The sequence below is a fragment of the Miniopterus schreibersii genome (assembly GCF_964146895.1).
Source record: "Miniopterus schreibersii genome assembly, chromosome: 1".
Lineage (NCBI taxonomy): Eukaryota > Metazoa > Chordata > Mammalia > Chiroptera > Miniopteridae > Miniopterus > Miniopterus schreibersii.
The window spans coordinates 85,360,997-85,386,469 of record NC_138101.1 but is presented as its reverse complement, the minus strand read 5'-3'; the positions used below and the strand labels follow the sequence as shown (position 1 = coordinate 85,386,469).

The window sequence follows — 25,473 nt, the reverse complement described above, 5'->3', positions numbered from 1 at the left end:
AGTATTTACTGTGATGTAAAACATCTGGCTCATGTTTCTTGTACAAATGAGAAGAGAAAACAGACCACGTCTGGGACTAGAAGGGGTCCAGGTAGACATACGCTGTGCCCAGCGGATAGTTTCTCTCATGCCTGTTGGTGCTGCCTGAGAGTCTGGCCCTGGCCCCTTTTGTTTCTCACTCTAATGAGTTATGTCACCCCGGTTTCACCAGTCCTCCCTGGACAAGGCACAGTGGCCATAGAGCTCATGTTTTCCAACATTAGTTGGTTAACAATGAGAAGAAACCTGTTTGGATCTTAGCATAATACCTGAAAGTTTGATCAGCTGGGTGAGCTGAGTCGAGGCCTGTACATGGCTCGCCCATTCTTGGTGCTTTTTGAAGTACGTGCTGCACATGTTTGTTTAATCTCATCCTTTACCCTTTAAACACATCCATTTTCCTTTCTCTAGAGTGTGCTATCCATTTCTACTATTGTTTCAATAATGTCTTTCCCTGTGTGAACATCAGCCCCCATTACAGTTTTCCTTCATTCATATAAATGACAAGAAAAAAAGCTTAAAAACCTTCTGAGTTCTTACTGTTTCTAACCTGTACTGTTCTTTCTCTCAGAATTTTTTCTAATTCTCCCCTTCAATGTAACAATCACTAAAAATCTAGCCATATTTATCTTTGAAACGTTAAAGTGTTTATTAATTTTTACTCAGGGAAAAACTCCCAAAGCTGCTCTTCTAAAGCATGTTTCTAGCGTTTTGAGTAAAATTTGGATAATTGCTGTCCTGGTGGTTTTGCCTGGACGACCTTGTAGAACTGAAAATGTGTTTCAAGTGCAAGAATGTGGTGGAATAAGCAATAGAATGCTCTGCTATTTTGGAGAAAATGATTTAAGTTTCACGAGATTGAAAATGATTGCCTTTTGTCCCTGCTATTTCTTAATCATGAAAAATCCTTTTCTATAACACCTCGCTTTTTAATCATATTTTATTTCTTTGATAGAGGATGTTAAGAGTTTATCAAGGAATCCTACATTTAGAAATCACAGAAAGTAAACTCTGCTCATTTTTTAACTAAATTTCTATTCGATCCTTGTACCGTTTTCCATATTTAGCAGCATATGATTTAAGGCTGGCCTAGCTACTCAGTGTTTGAGAAGTCACAGAGCAACAGGACATACAGGTTTAGTTTTCTTCCTGGAATCTGTTAATAAAGAAAAGGGCAATATGCTATAACTGAAGATAAAATGGAATTAATTATACGAAATATATATATAATATTCTTATTCTTGGTTACAGATAATTTTTCATTATCACATGTATGGAAACGGCATTGGGGCACTCACCTTGGTCCAGGTATCAGTCTCAAACCAAACGAAGCTCCTAGTAAATCTCACAATAGAACAAGGCAACTTCTGGCAGCGGGAAGAACTAGTCCTGTCTGGCGATGAGGACTTCCGACTCCGCTTTGAAGGTAGAGTTGGGAAAGGACACCGTGGTGACATTGCGCTGGATGACATCGTGCTGACCAAGAGCTGTCTACTGTCTCCTCAGTCTGCGAAGGAAGAGCCAGCAGTGCCTCCTCCATCAGGTACAGTCTAGCTTGTGTTTGTTTGGTGTTTTTACAGGGTAGGAAGTGGGAATGAAGAAAGGAAATGAAAGGGAATAGCGTCCACCCGTAGTAATTTACTGCTTTCATAATGAAAAACATCTTTGTACTCTAAAAAATTACCTTTCAAGCCTTTTCTTATAAAATTGTCTTCCAAGTTTTCTCTAAGCTTCAGGATATTTATCTTTTCTTCAGTCCTCTGTTTTGTCAGAGTCTTCTTAGACCAATAAAATAAGGGAAGACTCCTTTGCTTGCAGTCTGATACAGAATTTAATCTTAAAAAAATATCATTTCACTCAATAAAATATATGAGCGTTGAGGGCAGAGTTATTCGATTTAGCTAGACATTACTGTGGTTATTCTGTGTACTTACTCTTTTTGGACGGACAAAAATCTAATTTGAGCAGCTGGGTTTATATATTTAAATAGTTTAGATGATCGAATATGTCCATATACTCTTTTAACCTAAAATATCTTTTGGTAACTTGTCTATAGAATTACATTTAAATTTTGAGTTGGTAGATATTCAGTATAAAACATACCGTGACAATGTGGTAAGAAGTGGAAATAGCAAGCACCATGAATGCATATAATATACCAGAGGTATGAGATGAAAATAAATGCAATATGTATCATTAAAATGACAAAAGAGCCAATGTTGTCAGTTGATAATATGACATATTAATATTTAAACCATGACTTTATCATAAAAAACAAAAGTTCTCTGGTAGTTAACTTATTTTTCTTATAATTAATGAAAACAAAAGAATTTTTTTTTTTGCTTTGGCTTTCAAGTTGGTGTATGGAATGAGGAATGTTGCCATTTTTACCTTTACCTTCCCAATCATTTCAAAGGGAGTATTTTAAATTGGTTAAGAGATAATGTATAAGTAATTGTTTTACAGTTGGCAACTAGTTAAACCGGCTCTTTGCCTGCCATGGTTTTAGCACTATCTGGAACAGCACAGAGGAGAGCAAACAAACATTCCAAGGCTTATCCATTAACTGTATGGATAAGAATATAATGTAAATACACTTGAGAGACTTCAGACTAATCTACTTTCTTGGGGAAAACTTTGCTTTCCAGTCCATCCTGTATGACTATTGGGATGATAGGTATATTTGCTCTTGTACAGGTCTGGTCTTTTTAATAGTAATTTTTATCCTAATAAAAAATAATCTCACAGCATCTAAGTAGTGAGGGAATAAAATTTTATGTTGAATCACTTCAAACTTTAATGAGCAACTACTAAGTGGGATGCAAGAGGAAAACACCAATCTTGTTGGAAATATTAAATTCCTAAATCTGTGGAATCTTGAATAAAGTTATTTTAAATATACTTCCAAAAGGAAAATTAAAAAGCATCTAGAAAGTGGTGCAAAATATATATTATTATCAAATTAAAGGCACATATTAATAATGCTAGAGTTCTTTACATATTCTTATGATACATGAGATATTATATTAAAATTCTTGATGAATGGAAAATAAAAGCATCTCTGTTCTTAAGAATAACTCAGAGGTAAGCAGGACAAGAAAATACCCCACTGATATTAAGTAGAATATAATTAAGTGTCAAGAGAAATGTACAAAATATTATAAGGATGCAGAGAAGATCAAGAAAGCAGCCAGCTGAGGACATCTAATCTCAGACTTTTTACATGATGCCCAGAAGTTTGGAACCAAACATACTTGGAGCTCATGGGAAGGAAAGATTTATTCATTTTGCAGGACAGGGAGGCCGAGTATGAGGCCTGTGGACCAGGTAATGAGTGTGATAGGCAGAGCACAGTGGGCAGGTCCAAGGGTGTGCCACAGAGCAGAGATGGTGTCATGCAGACCATGGAGGTGAACTGTGTGGGGGCGATTTGGCCAAAGCAGGCACCTCATGGAGCTGAGTATCTGAAATAAAATATTACAAAGGAAACAGGGAACTAAGCTGAATTTTAATTTTAATTGGTTTTAATTTTTTTCCAAAATGAACATACATTGAAAGGTTTTATAAACCAAATAAGAAAGGAAGAAAAGAAGAAAGGGAGGGAGGGAGGGAAGGAAGGAAGGAAGGAAGGAAGGAAGGAAGGAAGGAAGGAAGGAAGGAAGGAAGGAAGGAAGGAAGGAAGGAAGGAAGGAAAAGGGCCAAAAAGCTGATAATGTATTTATTAAAGTATGGTAACTGGTAGGAATGACTATAGTAGAAAGAGCTGCCCTCCCCCAAATCACCAAATGTCTTTATTTATGTTATTTGGAAAGTTCTGAAAATTGAGGTGGAATAATTTAATGTTTCCGTAGCGATCTCAGCTGTGGTGCCTACATTCAACCACAGCAGATGAAAAATAAACATGTATGGAGTCTACATTCCTATACCATTTGCCATACCTTAAACTTGCCTCCAGAAACAGGAAGCATATGCCTTTCTCTTGGTAAAAGTGAAAAGCTTAACTTTGTTGAGACTTGAAATGTGAAATATTTCTGAATAACTATGATTTCATCATGAGTTCACAGGATTCTGTTGGAATCTCTGATATTTTAAAGGATGGCTATATAAATATTTTTCGGGGGGGTAACCTAAACAAATAAAATGCCAAACTGCTTACTTTGATCACCATGAAAGTTGGTGCAGACTTCACTGATATCATGGATATCCAACTGAAGGTGTAATGAGAGTCACATGTGTAAGCCACATATGTAATTTTACATTTTCTAGTAGTTATATTTAAGAAAGTAAAATTAATTTTAATAATATATTTTCATTAACTCAACATATTAAAATATTATTCAACATAAAAGCAATATAAAATATTAATATTTTCCGTTCTTGATTTCACATTAAGCCTTTAAATCCAGTATGTATTTTTCCTGACAGCATACTCAATTTGGATCAGCCACATTTCCATTGCTCAATAGCTGCTTACAGCTAATGGCCACCCTGCTGGGCAGCACAGGAGATGGAGCACTAGGCACTTTCAGGTCTGTCCTTGACAATGGGGTTCCATTTGTCAGGGTAAAATTTGTGAATTCCCAAGAACTGCAGTTATATTCTTATTTAAAAAGAAGCACAGAAATGTACCCCAAGGCCACATGTGAAAGCACAAATACCATGTTCTAGTGGACAAGATACTAGTCTCAGACTCCCTTCTCACTATGGGCCACACATCTCTGAGACTCAATTTTCTCATCTCTAAAGCAAAGAGATTATCACCTATTAGCTTCTTGGGGTCTTATGAATAAAAAGAAGTAATTGCTTATGTAGTTTGTCTAGTCTCATGGCTGGTATAAAGTAGGCCTTTTATTCAATAAAATCATCTCATTTTATATTATGCTATATTTTGGGGCACCTTTATCAGTATTCCTCAGGCAATGTAGCCATCTAAGAGTAAGTTTCCATTATTTGCATTTTTATTAAAACATGTTTCTACCATTTATTTTGACAAAATTATTTTTCTTGCAGAGATCACAAGCATACAATTATTTTATATTATATTATAATCATTCAATCTTATCATTTATTGATAACCTCTCTAATTATTTTTAATAAAACATGAATAATGTGTAGATGTGTACCTTTGAAATGTTTAATAATTATTAATTTCTTACTACCGCATAAACACTTAACTAGAACTTTCACAGATTGGAGAAGGGTAAATGGCATTATGTTCCACAGGCAGTGCCCACATTTATTAAAGTTTTGGAAGTGGCTCCAATTCATGCAGACTTTTCATCTATATTTGTATCTATAGGCTAACAGCTCCCTCCAGGATAACTTAAAATAGAAAACACAAGAGGAGACAAAGCATATATATTTATGAAGTTGCAGTTGAACTTAATCTCGGATCAGTTATTCTGATTTAGTCAAATAAGACCCAAGACTTTATTAGCAAAATTAGGATTAAATTATTGTTTCCAGAAGTTATATTTAAGAGCTTATTTATTTTTATTTTTAGGAAGGAAACTTCAATGTTTTTCCACTATTAAGTATATTGGATGATATGCACATAAGTAAGAGTGAAAAAATGCATTCATAAAAATGCCTCTCTCTAAAATTTTTATTGAATGTATTGGGGTGACATTGGTTAATAAAATTATATAGGTTTCAAGTGTACAGTTCTACAGCATGTATATTGTATTGTGCGCTCAGCACCCCAAGTTAAGTCTCCTCCCATCATCATGTATCCCCCCTATACCCTCTTCTACCTCCCCCAGCCTCCCTTTCTCTCTGGTAATCTCCACCCTGTTGTCTGTGTCTAGGAGATTTTTGTTTTGTTTTGTTTCGTTTCCTTAATCCCTTCACCCTTTCACCCAGCCCCTAACCCCTCCCCACTAACAGCTTATTTTGATAGCAGTTCTGTTAATTACTAAGTGATGATGGATAAAAGTTATCGTTTAACAATTTTTAATATGAAAAATTCAACCAAATTTCCTCTTCTAAATGTCCATATGCAAATTCAGCCACTATCACATTCTCTGTATTATTGGCAGATATTTAATAACATCTCCCAGTCTAATGAGGTCAGGGAATCAGTCCTGTGTGTGTATGTGTGTTGTGTGTGCTTTATTTCCAAATGTGAGTTATACAAGAAGAATATTTGGGAATATAACATGGTAATCAACTTTTGCTTTAAAAATATATGTAAGGCAATGAGGGCTGAATGGATTAGCTCCTCTTTAAGGTCATTCATTTCCCTGAAATATTTGGCAGTAGTTTAAAAGGCTGCTACGTGCTGATGAGAATGCTGGCAGAGCAAATCAATCAGAGTCCTGAGTTAGGGAAATCTGGCTGATTGTACTCGGCTCTGTAATTTAGTGAATCCTGTACACAATGTGAATGTTTTCCAAGTAGAACACCTCTTGATTTTAATACTCAAATTCATAGAATGCATGTATCTCTTCTTACCCTGTTTTTTTTTTTTTTTGGCAGGGGGTGGGGGGGGTAGAGCTAATAATTATATTGGAAAATATATTTACATCATCCCCAAATCGGTAGGATACTGTTTAAACAATATATTATACAGGAAAAAATCTCAAGTTTATTGCAAATACAACTGAAGACAAAAGAGGTTTTGAAAATTTTATGCAGTGGTGATAAAGAGGCTGTTCATCGTGGATGTTGCTATGGTTAGAAGCGTCACAGCAGCAAATGTACTGTGAGCCGTTATTTCATTGTGCATTTGGCCTGAGTATGTTTCTCCCGTGGTTTCTATATGTAGCTATGATTTTGTTTAATGTGAGCGATGAAAGCCCCTAGAAATTGAGACACTACCAGGGAAAATTGTGGAGAGGAAAACAACGCAAGTGAAAAAGAGATTAGGGTGTAAGAGAAGATAAAAGCATGCAACATTTTGACCAAGGATATCTGGCTTTGAAGAAGAGGCAGATTTAAAAAAAAATAGTTGAAGTGCCCTTAGAATATGTCATGAAAGGATTCACTGCTGAGTTTGTTTGTGTAAACATGTGATGGTGGTCTAAGGAAGACAACCAGCAAAATCAGCCTGATAGATATCACTGACTTCTAAGGCTTTGACTTTAAAAAAAAAAAATGTTTTTATTGATTTCAGAGAGAGGGAAGGAGAGGGAGAGAGACAGAATGAGAGAGAATCGTTGATCAGCCGCCTCCTGCCCGCCCCCGACTGGGGATCCAGCCAGCCACCTGGGCATGTGCCCTGACCCGGAATCTAACAGTGATCTCCTGGTTCATGGGTCAATGCTCAACCACTGAGCCACACCGGCCGGGCTAAGGCTTTGACTTTAATGGGTATTTCTTTCTAGGTGACTGCAGGTAATATTTAAATTTTTACTGAATGCTGTGAACTATAAGTAGCTTCTAATGATAACAGATCTTCACTTTTTCTAAATCTAATCAGATCATATAAATAATAGAGATGAACTCAGACAATGAAAAATTAATATGAGGTTTATTGAGCAAAGACTTGAAGGAGGCTTGGAAATTAGCCAATGCGATATCAAAAAGCATCAAAGCATATGAAGGTGGATGTATCCCTTGGATGCTCTATGATATCTGATTAGCTAATTCCTAAGCCTCCCTCAGTTCTTTGCTTAATAAACCATATTATGTTAATTTTTCATTGTCTGTGTTTATCTCCATTGAGAACAGTAAAAACACTACATTTTAATATCTTAAATGATACGTGTTTGTGTTTTTCATAAACTTGATCCTCACTGAAATATTTATATTATAAGCAAAGTTAGAAATTACAACATTACCCCATTATCTTGGTTATCAAGCTAAAATTAAATTATTTTTAGTGTTGAGACCCCAAAATACATTCTGATTAAATAAAAACCAAAAAAGCTATTTCAAATGGTTTAGCATAAGTGCAACAACACAGATTACATTTCTCTTGGAAGGAAAATATGATTGTGTGAAACCAAATATATTTCATGTCCCAATGAACTTAATATGTCAGAAAATTTTAGCTTTACTTGAAATGCCAATTGGCTGTACCCTACTTATATAGTAGGGGAGAGATATGCAGTTATGGAGGTTCCTCGAAAAATTAAAAATGGAGCTGCTTTTTGACCCAGTGATTCCACTTCTAGGACTATATCCTAAGACTTCTGAAACACTAATCAGAAAGAATATATGCACCCTGATGTTCATAGCAGCACAGTTTACAAGAGCCAAGATCTGGAAACAGCCCAAGTGCCCATCAGTAGATGAGTGGATAAAAAGGCTGTGGGACATTTACACCATGGAATACTACGCAGCTGTAAAGAAGAAGGATCTTGTACCCTTTGGGACACTATGGATAGACCTGGAGAGTATTTTGCTAAGCAAAATAAGCCAGGCAGAGAAAGACAAACATCACATGATCTCACTTATATGTGGAATCTAAAGAACTTAATAAACTGATGAACAAAATAAATTCAGTGACATGGAAGCATGAATCAGACTGACGAATCTCAGAGGGAAGGTGGGGGTGGGTGGGTAGGTAGGGAGAGATTAACCTAAGAATTTTTATGTATATATGCATAACCCAAGGACACAGACAATAGTGTGGTGAAGGCCTGGGGTGGGGAGCAGGTCAGGGGTGGAAGGGGTTAATGGAGGAAAAAGGGGACATCTGTAATATTTTCAACAATAAAGATAAATTAAAAAATAAATAAAAGTAAAAAATAAAATATTTTAATTTTTAACTATATCATTGTTCCAAGAACGTGACTTTCAATTCAAGAATTTTTCCATCTGAGCCATTTCTTTCATTTTGGGGTAAGAATATGGAGAATTAGGATATTCATGTGCTATATTTTTAACTGATATTTGGACTTTCCAGTGCACGTTGTTTGACTTTGAAGAAGAGGCAGTTTTAAAAAAAATAGTCTGCTTTAACAAACATATGGATAATCAAAATAAAATAATCTAATCAGAATATAATTTATAATTCCAAAATGGAAGATATAAAATTTTGTGACAAAATGCACATGATCTCTTTTTGAAATATTTTATCTCAAACAATTTTAATAAAGGAAAAAGTCTTAAAATTTTAGATTCAGTTTTATTTTAATTTGTTTTCACTTGTATTTCCAATCTTTCTAAGATTATTTTCTTGCTTTCTGAAATATATCTATAAGAATTTTCTCTAATGATGATCTTTAATTTCTAATCAGAATAAATGCTTTAATCTCAATATAATGTTTGAAAGACAGTTGCACTAGATGTACAAGTTTAGCTTGGCAATTATTTTCTGTTAGATATTTTTGAGAGAGATTTTCCCACTGTCTCGGCTTCTCTTCATTATTATGATCAAGAAATCAGCCCCCGCCTGGCCGGGCGTGGCTCAGCGGTTGAGCGTCGGCCTGGGATCCAAGCGATCGAGGTTCGATTCCCGGTCAGGGCGCATGCCCGGGTTGTGGGCTCGATCAATGACTCTCTCATCATTGATGTTTCTATCTCTCTCTCTCCCTCTCCTTTCCTCTCTCTGAAATCAATAAAGATATATTAAAAAAAAAAAAAAAGGAAAGAAATCAGCCCTTAATCTAATTGCCCTTCTTTTGTAAGAAATGTCCTTTCCCCCTCTGCTCTTTTTCTCTGGTATTCTACTAAATTATGTGAATTTGGGTAGGCTTCTTTTTTATTTATCTTGCTTGAAATTCAGTGAACTTTCTGAGTCTGGGATTGATGTGCTTTATGGATTCTGAAACATTCTAAGCAATTATGACTTTGAATATTGCTTTTCCTGCATTCAATCTTTGCTCTCCTCTGGATCCCTGGTATGACTTATGTTTGATGTTCTCATCTTATCCTTTCTTTTCCTTTTAAAAAATAAATTATAATTTACATATAGCAGAATGTGCAGATATTCAGTACGAACTACAATGAATTTTAATAAATGTATACACCAGTGAAATCCAAGCCACATCAAAATATGGAACATAGAACAGTGAACAATATTTGGTTGTATGGAGGGAGGGCTCTGCTCAGGGACTCTGGCCCTGGTCGGTGCACACTGGGAAAGATGTCTTTCTCCCCAAGTCACACAACTCAGTCTCTCCCCTGAGCTGGCCTGGATCTCCTTGTAAGTCCCTAAAAAGAGACTGCGGTGGGCCCAGGGTGGGCGCAGCTAGCTGACTCCTCTGCTGGGCATGAGCTCGGCTGGGCAGAGCCACAGGGAGTCAGGGGAGCGGGGTGGGTGCATCTCCCGGGCTGATGCCATATACAGGGGAGCGCTCGACCCAGAACAGATGGCATCTGTGGGAGGTGTGAGAGAGGGCTCCAACACAGGGACATTGTGGCTGTTTCTCTAGCCCTCTCCCTAAATCCATAGGACCCAATGACTCTCTAAGTGAGTTCGTGCAATCTGAACTGCCAGCCCTCGGCCAGAGCTCAGGGTAAGTGCCCATGAAAGATATTTTCTGCATCAGCAGTTTAATGGGCACTTAGGTTTCTAGCAGTCTCCAGGCTCACCCTGGTGGACAGATTCCCTGCTGATTTTCACACCCAGATGTTACGTGGGGACTTCTTCCTGGCACTGGTGCTCCAGGCTGGGAAGCCAGGCGTGAGGGTGAGACCCCTTGCTCCTCAGGAGGGGACCTTTGTTGCTGAGATATCCCTTTGCATGTGGGTGCAGAGGCCAGAACTTTCCACATCTCCAACCTTCCTATCAGTCTGGATGTGTTCTTTTTCTGTATATCTTAGTTAGAGACTTCTGTTCAGCTAGTCTTCAGGTGGTTATTCATGTTGATTGTTCTAGAATGTAGTTGTAAGTTTGATTTGGTCCTGAAAGTTTAGTGTAAAGCCTACCTTCTCTTCTGCCATCTTGGATCTTAGTTTTTGACCATTTAAAAAAAATTATCTCCAAATTTTTATTGTTTAGTGCTATTGTTAGTAGTACTGTGTTATTTTATCTTATTTTACAAAGGTTCATTGCTAGGATGTAAAACTACAATTGTTTTTTGATAATTTATATCTTATGGCTGTACAAAATTACATGTATAGTTCTTATAGTTACCTTTTCATAAATTCTTTGGGACTTAAAATTTTGAAACGTGTGATAAAAATAGTATTATTTATTTCCAGATTCAAGCCTTTATTTTTCTTGCTGGCTTAGATATCCAGAACAATATCAAAAATAAGTGGTGGGCAGATACATTTTGCCTGTTTCTGATTTTAGGGGGTAGCATTCTGTCTTTCTCCATTAAGAATGATGTTAGCTATTTGTTTTTTAAAATTTATCTTTATTGTTGAAAGAATTGCAGATGTCCCCCTTTTTCCCCCATTGACTCCTTCTACCCTGCACTCTCCCCCAGCCCCAGGCCTTTACCACACTATTGTCCGTGTCCATGGGTTATGCATATGTGCGTGTGGAATCTAAAAAAAAATTAAACTGATGAACAAAATAAATCCAGAGACATAGAAACATGGATTAGCTATTCATTTTTAATGTAGTCGCTTTTATTAATAAAAGCATTGTTCCATAACTTTCTTTTCTTGTAAATTTTCTTATAATTACTTTGTTTCATATTATATTTATCATATGTATTTATATATTTATTTTGTCCCTAACACAGAAATTTAAGTTGCATGGAGGCAAGCATTTAAAAAATTGCTTTGTTTGCTACCTCTCACGTAATGAGCTCAATGTGAATTATTTCCTACATTAATTAATTAGAAAAGCAAAGTGAATTCTCACAGATATGGGTATGCAGGAGATTCATGAGGCAATCAACTGGGATTGGGCCAGGAGGCACAAACTGAAGAAACAATATCTTTAAGAAAACACACAAGTGTACAATTACATCATAGATTTGACTATACTTAGAGGAGTTCATATCTTAATTATGCAGTCAAGTGAATAAAAACAGGAAATAATTAAATACAGGAAAATAATTTTATAAGAATTTAAATCTAATAAACTTAAATATATGTGGTTAAGTCAAAGATAATATTTAAATAGTTATAATAATATCAACACTGACTAATTTAACCAAAAATTATAACAACTCTTGGCTCTGTGAGGGGAGAGAAATACATGTGTTGGAGAAGGGAGTTGCATAAGGCTTATGTCTTTATCCCTCATAGGACAAAGGCAATAGATCATACATAAACTTGAAAAATCATGAACTAGCTTTATAAATATCTTATTTAGACATATGTAGAAAGTGCCAGACAAACTAGAAAGAGTTAAAAATAAATTTACGCAAAGTATGGCAATAGCCTTAGTGTCCAATGAGACATGGGCTATTTGAAGTAGTATTTGCCTTTTAAAATTCCACATATGTATCATTTTAGTAAATATGAACATTTTAAGTAAAATGCATTGTGATAAGAGAGGTTATGTCTAACAAATAGATACAACTGGTCTAGTTTTTAAAAAATTGTCAGATTTATCAAGACTAGGAATACCAGTCAGAACATATATTGTCATTATAGTACTCATAAACTATCTTCAGTAAGATCATAAATAGTGAAAAAATGAATATTCCTGTGAATTAAAGTCCTAGCTAAATGGTTATTTTCAAGTAGACTTCTAAAGATTAAAATTCTTAGAAAATGTGAATTTACATATTTTTGGGGGGGAAAATAAGCCATTGCTAAAATTTATGCTAGTTCAATACACAGAACAGAAAGATAAAAGTTGATCTCATTTTTTTCAGAAGTCTTCCTATTTGCATTTTAGCAAATATTAAAAGAATGTCAAGGTAAAGCCTGAAGGAAAACTTTTCTGTAAAATTTTTAAGGAAATGCCCCCTTGTAAGTTCCTCACCCTTTTGTAAGTACTGTTTCTCCCCTTGACTTGCCCTTGGGTCTGTAGGCTGGGCCTTGTTCACAGCACTTTCCTAAAAACTATAAAGGTCAATTAGCCAAGTCGCTTTGACAGTTTTCACACGGTTCGTGGCTGTGACCCTGACATCAAAGTGAAACTGTAAGTCAGCATGGAAATTGAAAAGTTGGAATTTTCTATCAGTTAGATTTGCACTGAATATATAAAAACACACAATTATTAATTCAAAACAACTTGTGACTGGCGTGTTTCTCCCTCAAGTTGGATAGTACAGCAGTAATTGAACTGAATGAAATGCAGCTCTTTACTGCTCACTTAGCATAAATTATCCTTTGTATTGGGAAATTATTTGAGAAGCTATTTGGGAAGGGTCTTTAATTTTGCATCTTTATTGCTTTTCCAAAGAATGTTTGTTTAAATATACGCCAGTGTTAGCTGCTTTTTAAATGCTTTCAATGACTTAGACTGGATATATAAACACACACAACTATTTTTTAAATGCTTAGTTATTTGGCTACGTGCAAAGTACAATAAAGTGATGGTGCAGAAATCCATTTTTTTGTAATACACAGAACATTTTAATATTCTAGAAATTATACTGCATAACCTTATCAGCATACACAGCTTAGATTTCAATTTATATTAATACTATAGCCTATACAGATAAATTTAAAATTTCAATGTAATATTCTTCATGATAAATGTTTCTATTAAAGATTTAATGATCGGTATAAAGCCTAGTAGCACAAATGCTACAGGGCTTTCTGCAAACTATCATGAACCGAGTTAATGTATTTCCTGAAGCTCTATGCAAAATTTTTGAGGCAGTTACATGCTTTTATTAGTATCACATCTTATTTCATAAGTGATATGAGGAAGCATTTAAATAACATACATATTTAAGTGTATATGCACCTACATATATATACACATATGCATAAATACATACATGACCCTCAACTAAGTGTTTATGGAAACAAGATTCTTCCAATTCACTGCCCCACATTTAAATCAACCCTCCAGAGACCTCAGTCTTCATGATCCAAGGTGGTGGTAATGAAGTGGGTGTAGAGGTAAAGAAAATGATGGGTGAAGAGGTAAAGGAAATGGTTAACAGGCCTGTGCCAGCTCTCCATTAAGGAACATTTTTGGAGGTTGCCACAGGACACTCAGGGTTACATGATATTAGCATGCAACTAGTCACATGATCACACTAAGTGTTTCTGGGAAATGGTCTCTTTTCTGGGCAGCCATGCATCCATCTAAAAACTGTAAAACAGAAACAGAGGACAGACACAGGGGACATGCAGTAGGACCTGCCATTTTAAGAAAATAATATATTGTGGAGTGAGAGTCACAAAGAGAAATTCATGCCCTATGGCCCATTGCCATGGTAAGATAAATAAAACATTATATTCCACAATTATTAGAACATGATTTTGTATTAATTCAAAATAATTAATTGCAAACTGGAACATATTGGTGTCAAATATGTTGATGCATAAACAAAACTATGTAAAATGTTTGGATTCAAAACAGTTGTTCAAGCACTTTAATTTTCATGCCATTTCTATATAGCTTGTTCATTAACATTTATAAAATAGAGAGAAAGCTTAGATCATTTTAAAAATAAAAAGATGGTTTGATATTTTATTGTGTTTACAAAAAATAAGGGAAAACAGATTAGTGATTTTTATATATTAAGTAAAAAACACACGAGTATATGTTTCATAAATTCAAAATGTCTTAACTAAAACACATTTCATGACCATAAGCAAGTAGCAATATGCATAGTGGCTAAGAATATGGATTTTGGAACCAAATTACCTGGATTCAGATCTCAGCTTTGCTCCTTACTAGCTGTGTCACATTGAGCAAGGTAATTTTTACCCTTTCAGCAGTTTTCTCAACTGTAAAATGGGGTTAATAACCAGATCTACCCCAGCAGTGTTGTTGTGAACCTTGAATAACATATGTAGAACCTTGAATAACATATGTAGATTATAGGTGTTAATCATAATTATTGTTTTGTTATTGTTATTGTTGCTATGAAAGTGATGAGTTACAATTTAGTATTTGACTATTGAAGAAATAGAGACAAGCTTGTTACAATGACTATACATAGTAAAGGAAAATATCAGGTATGATTTGACTGTGGTGATTCCAGCAAATAGTAGGTTATGATTTCTGAGTATTTCTGGTGTATCCAGAAATCTATAAAAAAAATAATAAACCTGAAGTGGTTAAAATTGACAATTAATTTTCTATAAATGGGTTTTTAAATACCCTGTGAACAATGATTTTCCAAGCTCTATGATACTATGATAATTGCCAACAACAAAAATGCCAGTACAAATTAATTCACTGTTTTCTCCATTTTGCCAACCTAAAAATCAACAGGGATCTCATGATAAAAGTTAACTTGATATATAGATTTTATTTATTTATTTATTTATTTATTTATTTATTTATTTTGGAGGAAGACTCCATAAAGTATGTTTCATTTTTTCAACTCAAGTGAGAAGGACTGAATTCTCAAGCATGAAATTGCCATCTGTGCTCCCCCTCCCCCTCCCACATTTTAAATAATTATATATATAGAGAGAGATAAGATTTTAAATTTAAAATGATTGATACTTTCTATCCCTACCACACACTACATACTATATTAGTAAATATTAGCTATTTAGCTTTTTGAATGTACTTTTTTTTACCCTAAATTTAAGATTCTTGGAGGTTAAGCACTAGAGTTTATACTCTCCTGAAGCTATCTCTGTATTTTGAACTAGAAGCATACTGAAGTTTAAATAATATGTATTGAATTAATGGAGAAATGAATTAATTAGTTTTTAATTTCTCAGAGATTTCTCCGCTATGGGTTATCAGATGCACTTTATGATGATTACAATGATGATGATGATGATGATGAAATGGAATCCACAGTAAAAAGTGGATTTGCTTGACTGAATGCTTTCTAAACTCCCCCTTTATCACTATCAGCAGATAATTAGCATATTCAAATAGCTGCCTTGGAAAAGGCAAAGGGTTAGAAGAAGTGAGCCCATAGTGCTCTGGTGTAGCTGAAAGAACACAGAGCTTGTCAGAGGCGTGCAGTCCAGCTCTTGCTATGCTGTGTGCCAGCTATTTGACATGGTTATATTTTCCCCCTCATTAGTGAAAACACCTTGTGTTTTTTCTCTTTTTAAATTTATAAGGTTATTTATATTGATTAATAATCAAACAAATTCCTTACATCCTAACATAAATGTTTCATTAAATTTTTGTCTTTTATACCACTGGGTTTTATTTGCAAATTTATTAAAGAACATTGTGCCCATGTTCATAAGTAATATTGATCTATAATTTTCTTGTAATATCTTTTTTTGTTTTTGGTATTAGAGTAACATTAACTTTAGAAAATTCACGTGAAAGTGCTCTCTCTTACACTATTTGATGGAAGAATGCATGTTGGATTAATAGTAGTTATTTTTTTCCTTAAAAGTATGGTAGAATATACCAGCTAAATTTTGTTCCAGAATATTTTAGTAGGGAGTATAATTATGGTTTTTATAGCATAGATGTAGAGCTATTCACCTTTTTTTTGTTACTTCTTGAGTTGGATTTGGTAGTTTGCTTATTTGAAGAACTTTATTTCACCAAAATTGTCAAATTCATTGTTACAAACTTGTTTGTATATTTCTTTTTATGCCTATGCAACATGTAGTGATATTGCTTCTTTCATTTGTCATATTGATAATCAATGTCTTGTTTTTATTTTTTTAATCAGTGTAAATGGAGTTTTATCAAATTTACTGATATTTTCAAAGAAATAGCTTTTCATTTCACCGATTTTTTTCACTGTTGTTTTGTCTTTCACTGATATTTCCTCTTACTCTTATTATTTTCTTCTTTTTATTTCATTTGGGTTAAATTTCCTTTTTTGTAGCTCCTTAAGGTGTAAGCTGATTTAAGGCATTTTAAACTATTTCTAAATTAAGCATTTAAAGGTATTGTACCTACTTATTCTATTCAGCTGCATTCCACCAATTTTAAATATACTGTTTTCATTTTATTTTAGTTTAAAATACATCATAATTACCCTTGTGCTTCTTCTTCAACTCATGACTTACACACAATAGTGTTGTTTGGTTTCAAATATTTGGTGAGTTTTCCAGATATCTATTTGTTATTGATTTCTAATTTAATTCTGTTGTGCTAAGAGAACAAACTTGGCATGAGTTCATTCCTTTACAATTTTTATGGCCCTGCATCTGGTGCATCTTGGTGACAGTTCCATATGACCTAGAAAATAATGTGTTTTTTGCTCTTGTTTGATGTAGTCTGCTGTGAATGTGAATTAGGGCAATTTGCTTCATAATAAGCTAAAGTCTTCCATATCCTTAAACTTATTCTATCAAGGCTGGAAGAGAAGTGGTAACACAACTAAAATTGTGAATTTGCCTTTGGTTTTGTTAGTTTTGCTTTCTGTAATTAGATTCATCTATACTTAGGACTGTTATGTTTTCTTGCTTAAATGGCCCTTTATCCCCTTGAGTTTTACTTATTATTTCTAATTTCATGGGATGGAATTTAAATGTTTCCAGGACCTATGGGAATTATAGAAATTGTTTTGCTTTTTGCCTAGATTTTATTTCTTTAAGAAATGACTTGTCTTATTTTACACATTTTTTTATCCCTCTCCCCTTTGGAAAATATACACTTTTTAAAAATATATATATATATATCTTTATTGATTTCAGAGAGAGGAAGGGAGAGGGAGAGAGAGAGAGAAACATCAATGATGAGAGAGTCATTGATCGGCTGCCTCCTGCACGCCCCCGACTGGGGACAGAGCCTGCAACCCGGGCATGTGCCCTGACAGGGAATCGAACTGCGATCTGCTGGATCCTAGGTCGATGCTCAACAGCTGAGCCACACCCAGCCAAGCTAGAAAATATCTACTTTTATTTAGACTTTACCCTAGAATTTTAATGTGCAGATGTAATATAATGAGGTTTAAAGTAATTTGATATCTCTATCTTCCTTAATATTACATAGAGTTTAAAATATTTTAACTCTAGTTTCCTTTCTATCTGCTTACATGTAGTTGTTTTCCAGTGCTTTATCTCTATTTTGATTTTTTACATCAAATTTTGACATTACTCTTGTCATTGTTTTCTAGCAATTTCGGTACCAATTATTTTTGCTCTGTATTTCTTCTAACATCTCAGATTTTACTTCTATGGTCATTTGACCTCTTGGAAAAATATTCTTTAGCAATTCCTTAGCAGGGATCTTTTGGTGATAAACTTACAATTTTTATTTACCTGAAAATGTCTTTAATACGCCCTTATATTTGAAGGCAGTTTCATGGGCATGCAATTCTAGGCTGACAATTATTTTCTCTCAGTTTGGAACATGGTATTCCACTCTGTTTAGAATTCTGTAGTTACTGTTGAGAATTTATTATTATTACTATTTAAGAAATCTATATTTTTCTCAGTGTTTTAAAGATCTCTTTCTCTGAGTGTTCTGAAGTTTTATGAGGATGTGCTTAACACTGAATATCTTTATTTTTATTTAGCTCTTCTTTCCTTCTGGAATTTTGATTAAATACTGCTAAGCTTTTTCAAGCTATTATTTCTATCTCTTAAACTTCATTACAGATACTTTCAGATTTATATTCCTAATTCTAATTTTTATTTTATCAATGTCTATTTTTCTACTTAGTCTTTTTATTGAATTTTAAATTCAGATTTTATAAATTTTATTTAATTTTTTTTCACCTGGACATTTTGGAAAGCATCATGTTTCCAATCTCTTTTATTGTATATATATTAGATGAATTTCTTGTATTCTGTTTTCTGTAACATCTGTTTTGAAGTCTGAGTGAGCCTGTGTCAGATGGTTGGTGATTGTTTCTGCTCATATTGGCTTACTATAGGTTTTGTGAATTTGATTGTGAACTAATGTTTGTTAAAATGTCACTTGTGTGATCTCTTTGAGGCTTAGATTATGTGTGTGTTTCTTGAAGCAAATATGATTTTGCTCCAGCCTGACATCTGGTATCAGCACAGGGACAGGTGTGGTTTCAAATATAGTTCTCAGCTTGTTCTGAAGGACTTACCAAATAATATAGATAGTCAAATATACTTACATATTATATAGCTAATTAGCAAATACTTATATAACAGATAGCTGATATCAATGAATTTTTAAGAAATTTTACTTTTACTCCCACCTAGATCAAAAACCAAACCACATAATGATATTCTATGCTGACTTTTTAAACATTTGTATTTTATTCTTCTTTTGGGGTAGAGCTCTTCTTTGCCCCAGCTTTATGTGCTTTGTCTCTTTCATAGCTCCCTGAAACTTCAAAAGTTCAAGGCTGACTCTTTTCTCCTTCACTAAAGCTTTCCAACTGGTCCTTCATGAGACCTGAGAGCATTTTGATTGAGTGAGAGCCTGTGCTGAGCCATCCATCCCCACAACTCACAAGTCAGCCAGAATGGGACTGGGTGCCTTAATCAATTGTGGCTACTGTAACAAAATACTATAAACAACAAACATTTATTTCTCATTTATCTGAAAATTGGAAGTCCCAGATCATGGTCAGGCTTTTGTAAGAGCCTTCTTCCTAATTTACAGAAAGCCATCATCTCTAGTCCAACAGGTTTCAAACTCATATAGAATAAAATAGTGAGTCTCCAATTTGCTTAGAGAAGCATGCTGAGATGAGATTATAACTGATCATTTGTCTCCTGATTTAAGAGGTGGAATAAAATAATATTTTGATTGAGGCACAAATGACTTAAGAAATTATGTTCCATAACAAAAATCTTGTATTTTAGGGGATAATAAAGCCGAGTTCTACAGCACTTAAAATGACTTTTGTAAGATTGCGCATCTAGTGAGCCATAAATCTATGACTGAATTCCAGGGCACTTGAATTTCTCTTCAATGCTAAACCACTGTTCATTCATTTCCTCTTTTAGTCATTTGTTTATTTGAAGGCATTTTAATGCATATTCTATGTTAGGGACTGTTAGATAATTAAAATAATTAATTTAAATTCAATGTGTTTAGTGAAGCAGTGGTTGTGTGGTCAGTATGTCATGGGGCTACAAAGAATGTAGAAGCACTTTTTGAGTGGTCAGCAAAGTGTCATTGAAGAAATGACATTTGAACCGGAACTTGAAGAATGGGCAGTAGAAACGTGACGGAGGCCATGCCACAATAGAAGAAAGGGATGCTCTGAGGTATGGATGCAGAAAGAGAACTTGTTTGGGTAATGGCAAGTCTCCCTGAGTTTGTTCTTAGGCCTAGGAATGAAGGTTTGGATACAAGTGTGACAGGCTTTCAATGACATGTCAAAGAGTGTGAACATTTATCATCTTTGGGCTCAGTGGAGCTTTTTAACATTCGAATACAAAAAAACATTTTAGGAAGTTGAGGGTGTTGTAATTTATTTGTTAATTAGAAAAATGATAGGGGCTGACAACATGTAGGATGAATTAGAGGGAAGAAAAAAGCTAGCTAAGTATTCCAGATGAAAGATAATGAATATCTGAACTGAGGCAGTGTGACAAGATGAAGGGAAATATTTGAGAAGTGTTGAGTAGAAGTAACGCAGATAGTGGCTATTGCCAAAGGAGAATTAGCCATAATGAACCAATGCTTTCTCTTTGCCCCCTTGTAGAATTTAATGAGTACCTACTGAGGTCAGGGACACAGGGAGTTCCAGACATGTTAAGTTTTAGATATCTAAGGGACATTCAAGTGGAGAAATATGTTAAGCAGTTAGATATAGAGAGTCTGAAGTTCAGGCAAGACAAGGTCTGCAGATCTTGATTAAGAAGTCAGCTGCATATCAATGGTACTTGAAACCCTGAGTAAGAAAATGAGTTTATTTATGATAAAAGTTTAGATTAAAGAAGAGAAGTAAAGACAGGTCATCAGAGATTGGCTTTCATATGGTTAAGAATCCTTTCTCTACCCCAGAGAGATTGTCTGAGATTTCAGAATGTTATAGGAAGTATCAAGCCATGTGATACTTCTGTTTTGCTTTATTTTAATAATCTTATATAGCCAGCAGCATCACTTCAAACTTTGACCCTAAATTTCCATAGGTGAAACTTATTTTCTATGACTAATGGTTATACAGTTGACCATTAAACAATGTGAGTTTGAACTGCACGTGTCCAATTATATGCAGATTTTTTATAGATATGTATAATACTATAGATGTAATTTCTCTTCTTTATGATTTTCTTAATACCATTTTTTCTCTACTTTACTTTTTTTAAATTCTCACCCAAGAATATGTTCTTATTGATTTTTAGAGAGAGAGGAATGGAGAGAGAGAAAGGGAGAGAGAAAGGGAATGTGAGAGAGAAACATCAATCGTCTGCCTCCTGTATGCACCCTGACTGTGGATCAACCTAAAATATAGATATGTGCCCTGACTGGGAATCAAACCCACAAACTTTTGGTGTATGGGATGATGCTCCAACCAGCTGAACCACCTGGCCAGGGCTCTAGTTTATTTTGTTTTTTATAAGAATACGGTATATAATACATATAACATAAAATATGTGTTAATCAACTGTTTATGTTTTAGGCAAGGCTTTTGGTCAACAGTAGGCTAGTGAATAGTTTGGTTTTTGGGGAGTCAAAAGTTATAGGTGGATTTTCAACTGCATGGGGGTAGGCACTCTTACCCTCTCATTGTTTAAGGATCTTCTGTACCCTACTACAGCATTAGTGTTTTCCAGTCAATTTGTTTACCAAGCACTAGGCCAATTCCCTCTTGCCAGAACTCCTTGCACAGCACCTCAAGGATGGTCTTACCCACACATACGGTCAGCACCCAGCAGTGCTTTCATAAAGAGAAAGGTCATTACCTTGCCTCTTGCCTTGTGAGTTTCTTGCTTTGTGAATCCTCTAGACCTTTGGAAAAGATTATGATGAGTATCTAACATTATTCAATTCTGATTCAGCTGCCATCAAATTATCTGGCTCTCTTGCCACACCTTGACACTCTACCCTTGTGTCTTTCATTGCCCAAGCCATGTATGATTTAGTTTACTTAAAATATCATATCAATATTGTGCAGTATATTGCACCAAGATTTTTACAACCTAACAACAACTCATTATTTCTTAATCTCCATATGTCCATGCACTGCAAAAGTGGTTTTTGATTTTGTTCCTCCACATTTTTTCCTCATAAAATTATCTATTAGTTTGGTCATGATCTCCCAAAAGCCTTCCACATCACATTTTTTGTGAAACAAACCCACATTACATGATTTCTGTTTGAGAGATGGGGATTATTCAATAGTGATGCTTCTCTCATATTAGTAACTTGGGAATAATTGTATTTTATATTTTTGCTGTCCACTGTGAGTAGGCCTTTGTTATTTGCTAATAACAAAAATACACCCATAAATTTATAATACAGTGGAATAAAAAATACACCCATAAATTTATAATACAGTGGCAAAATAGAAAATATGGCAGTTATGCTGTAAATAATTAAATTTATTTGTTATTATATAAATTGTTTGGTTATATAACTTGTAATATTATAATTTATTGTGTTGTAAAATACCTTCTAATACTCAAACTGGATATTATCCAGTGTTTTTCTACAGTCTTCTATTTGAAAAAAAACTAGAGAACAGAGAGTATAAGATCAAAGAAAAAAGGAAATGATTTTATCTCCACTTCTTATTTGGTTTAATTTTTCTTTATAAAATTTATTTTATTTTTATCTCAAGGACTAATTTCTGTGAAATTAGAGTTAGTGAAAGAAATAATATCATATTCATATTAGGAATTGTGCCATTTTATCTTAGTAAAATATTCATAAAATACAATATAGACGTACCATGGCTGTGTTACTTTCATACTATTGCATTAACTATTGAACATATGTAAGTATCATTTACATTTTTCCCCCAGAAGATGAATGCACCTAGTCTAAAGTAGAGAATGCTGAGCATATTCTTGCAATAAATTTCATTTCACAGGAGTCAATTAAGTTACCAAATCTGTTGCAAGCACATTAGTCAAATGTCTTACCTCTAAGTAGCTCTCCTTATGGATATATAATATTTTTCATTTTCTATAATTTTCATGATTACCTCACTTAAAAATAAAGTTATTGTTAATGTTATGGAACAAAAAGCAATATGAGAATTCAGTGGGGGAAGGATATTTCCAATTGAGTGAAGTTTTAAACTGAATTTTCTGATATCTGTTAAGATATTATCACTATAGCTATAAAACTTGTACATATATGTATTCAGGTGTGTGTATGTACATCTTGAGAAATCTCATATAGATGATTGAATTTAAAAACACTACTCATAATGTCAAAAATTTATATATCCTTTTAAATGCCTTATGACTTTAATAATTAAGGAAAATTACAAGAGTTTCAGACATCACTGCATTTAAAAAGTCCAAATAACTTGACAGTTTTCACAATACATTCTTTAGGCTTCTTTTCCTAAGTACCAATAAAAATAAATCAAAGTTTTGATGTTCAAAATAGGCCTGATCAACTTGTGTAATATTTAGATTTACAAGACATTTGATATTATTTCACAGATTGAAGTGTGAGGGTGTGCCTGTGTCTGTCAGAGAGAGAGAGAGAGAGAGAGAGAGAGAGAGAAAGAGAAAGGAGATTTGGCAGAAATTCAGAATAGCTGAATGGTTTTGTTCCTCACTTACTTAGTAAGGTTTATATGATGACAACCTAGGTGACATATTCTCTTATTTATCACTTTTAATTTTAACAACTTTCTAATTGTTAAAGTTTCAGTTGTCATGTTTGAATTTATATAACACAGGACTGAGGAAGTAATAGCTTGGGATTTTCACCTGCTGTTTAATTTGGATAACGGCCCTGATTCTGGCTTTATTCTCTTTATATACTTTGTGCTTTCCATAGACTTTTCTGGTCTGCTCTGGGAGTCATACATTCAGGGAATCCTCAACCTCAGTTGACCAGAAGACTCAGGGACTAGGAGCCTCTGGTACACTCATAGGACCTAGTACATGTTATTAAATCTTTGGACAACAACTACTAATGTCAGAAATGAAAGAGGGAACATCACTACAGATCCCGTGGACATTAAAAGGATAACAAAATAATATTATGAGCAACTGCATTCCCATAAAATGATAAGTTACTTGAAATGAACTAGTTTCTTAAAAGACAGATCTTCCAAAATATGCACAAAAAGATGTAGACTATTTGAATCGCTTTGTATCTATTAAAGAAATTGAATCAATTATTAATAACTTTCCCAAACAGCACCAGAAACAGAACTCCCTGTGAATTATGCCAGTCATTTAAATAATAAATTATACCAATTTTCTAAAATCTGTTCCAGAATGTATAAGTAGACAGAATACTTACCAACTCATTCTATGAAGCCAGCATTACCATAATATCAACAGAAAACAAACACATTACAAGAAAACTAATGATCAATATCTCTTGTGAACATAGATGTAAAAGTCTTTAACAAAATATTAGCAAATACTAGAATCCATCCATGTTTAAAAATAATTATATACCATGACCAGGTGGAATTTATTGCAGGTATACAAGGTTGGTTAAACATTCAAAAATCAATATAATCCATTACAAAGACAGGCTAAAAAAAGAAAAAAATATTATGATATCAATAGATGCAGGAAAAAAATTGATAAAATTCAATTCATAATAAAAACTCATTCATGATAAAAACTCTCAGTAAACTGGGAATAGAACGGACCTTCCTCAGCTTGATAAAGAATATCTAAAAAATCTTATAGCTAATATCATAATTAATGATGAGAAAATGAAAGTTTTCCTGCTAAGATCAGGAGCAAGGCAAGGATGATCCCTCTCATGTCTTCTTTTCAAGATTGTCCTGGAAATCCTAACTAACACAATAAGACAAAAGCACAAAAAACAAAAAATGGTAAACAAAAGCCAAACTGTAAGTCATATTATAAGGTCTACAGAAGACCATTGAAATGTCTTAAGGAACTGTTGTCATGATGACATTTTCATCTTAGATGGATCACTCAAGCAACAGTGTGGAAACCAGATTAAAATGATCTGCAAAAATCATTACAGTCATCACACTATAATTTTCAAAAGTTAAAAACAAAACTCATGCAAATATAGAAGAAATAATGTCAAAATTATTTAACCAGTTAATTAATGAGCAATTCAGCAAGATCTTAAAATGGATTCAAACAGCATTAGAGGAACTGAATAGTCTTTTTTTATTGTTAGAAACAAATACGGTTTATGTCCTATAGGACAAAAAAACTGTAACCTTTGGAACTAGAGTCTTGTCCCTTAATAGTAAATAGCAAAGCCAAAATGGTACATTCTCCTAGAAAATAAAATAATCTTTGGATGAGTCTATTAATACCCCTATATGATATTGAAACTCCATACAATCCTCTTTTGTTTTTTATTCCAAAGTATTGGATAATTTTCCTTAACAGAATAGGCTAGAAAGTAGTTGATCCTTGCCTGGTATGGTGGTAAATGATTTAAAGAGATATTTAGGTTGTAGAAGCAACTGGACATAGAAATTGGTAGAAAATAGGGTATAATCA

General features: G+C 34.1%; 1 protein-coding gene across 1 annotated transcript in view; it reads left to right on the top strand.

Moving 5' to 3' along the window:
* Positions 1-25,473, top strand: part of MALRD1 (MAM and LDL receptor class A domain containing 1) — a gene marked incomplete at its 5' end in the record, with an annotated part of 544,166 nt that overhangs the window by 219,917 nt on the left and 298,776 nt on the right. Inside the window, one exon of the mRNA XM_081144915.1 lies at positions 1,291-1,582. Coding sequence (XP_081001041.1) covers positions 1,291-1,582 — 292 coding nt within the window. The remainder of the gene's footprint in view (positions 1-1,290; positions 1,583-25,473) is intronic.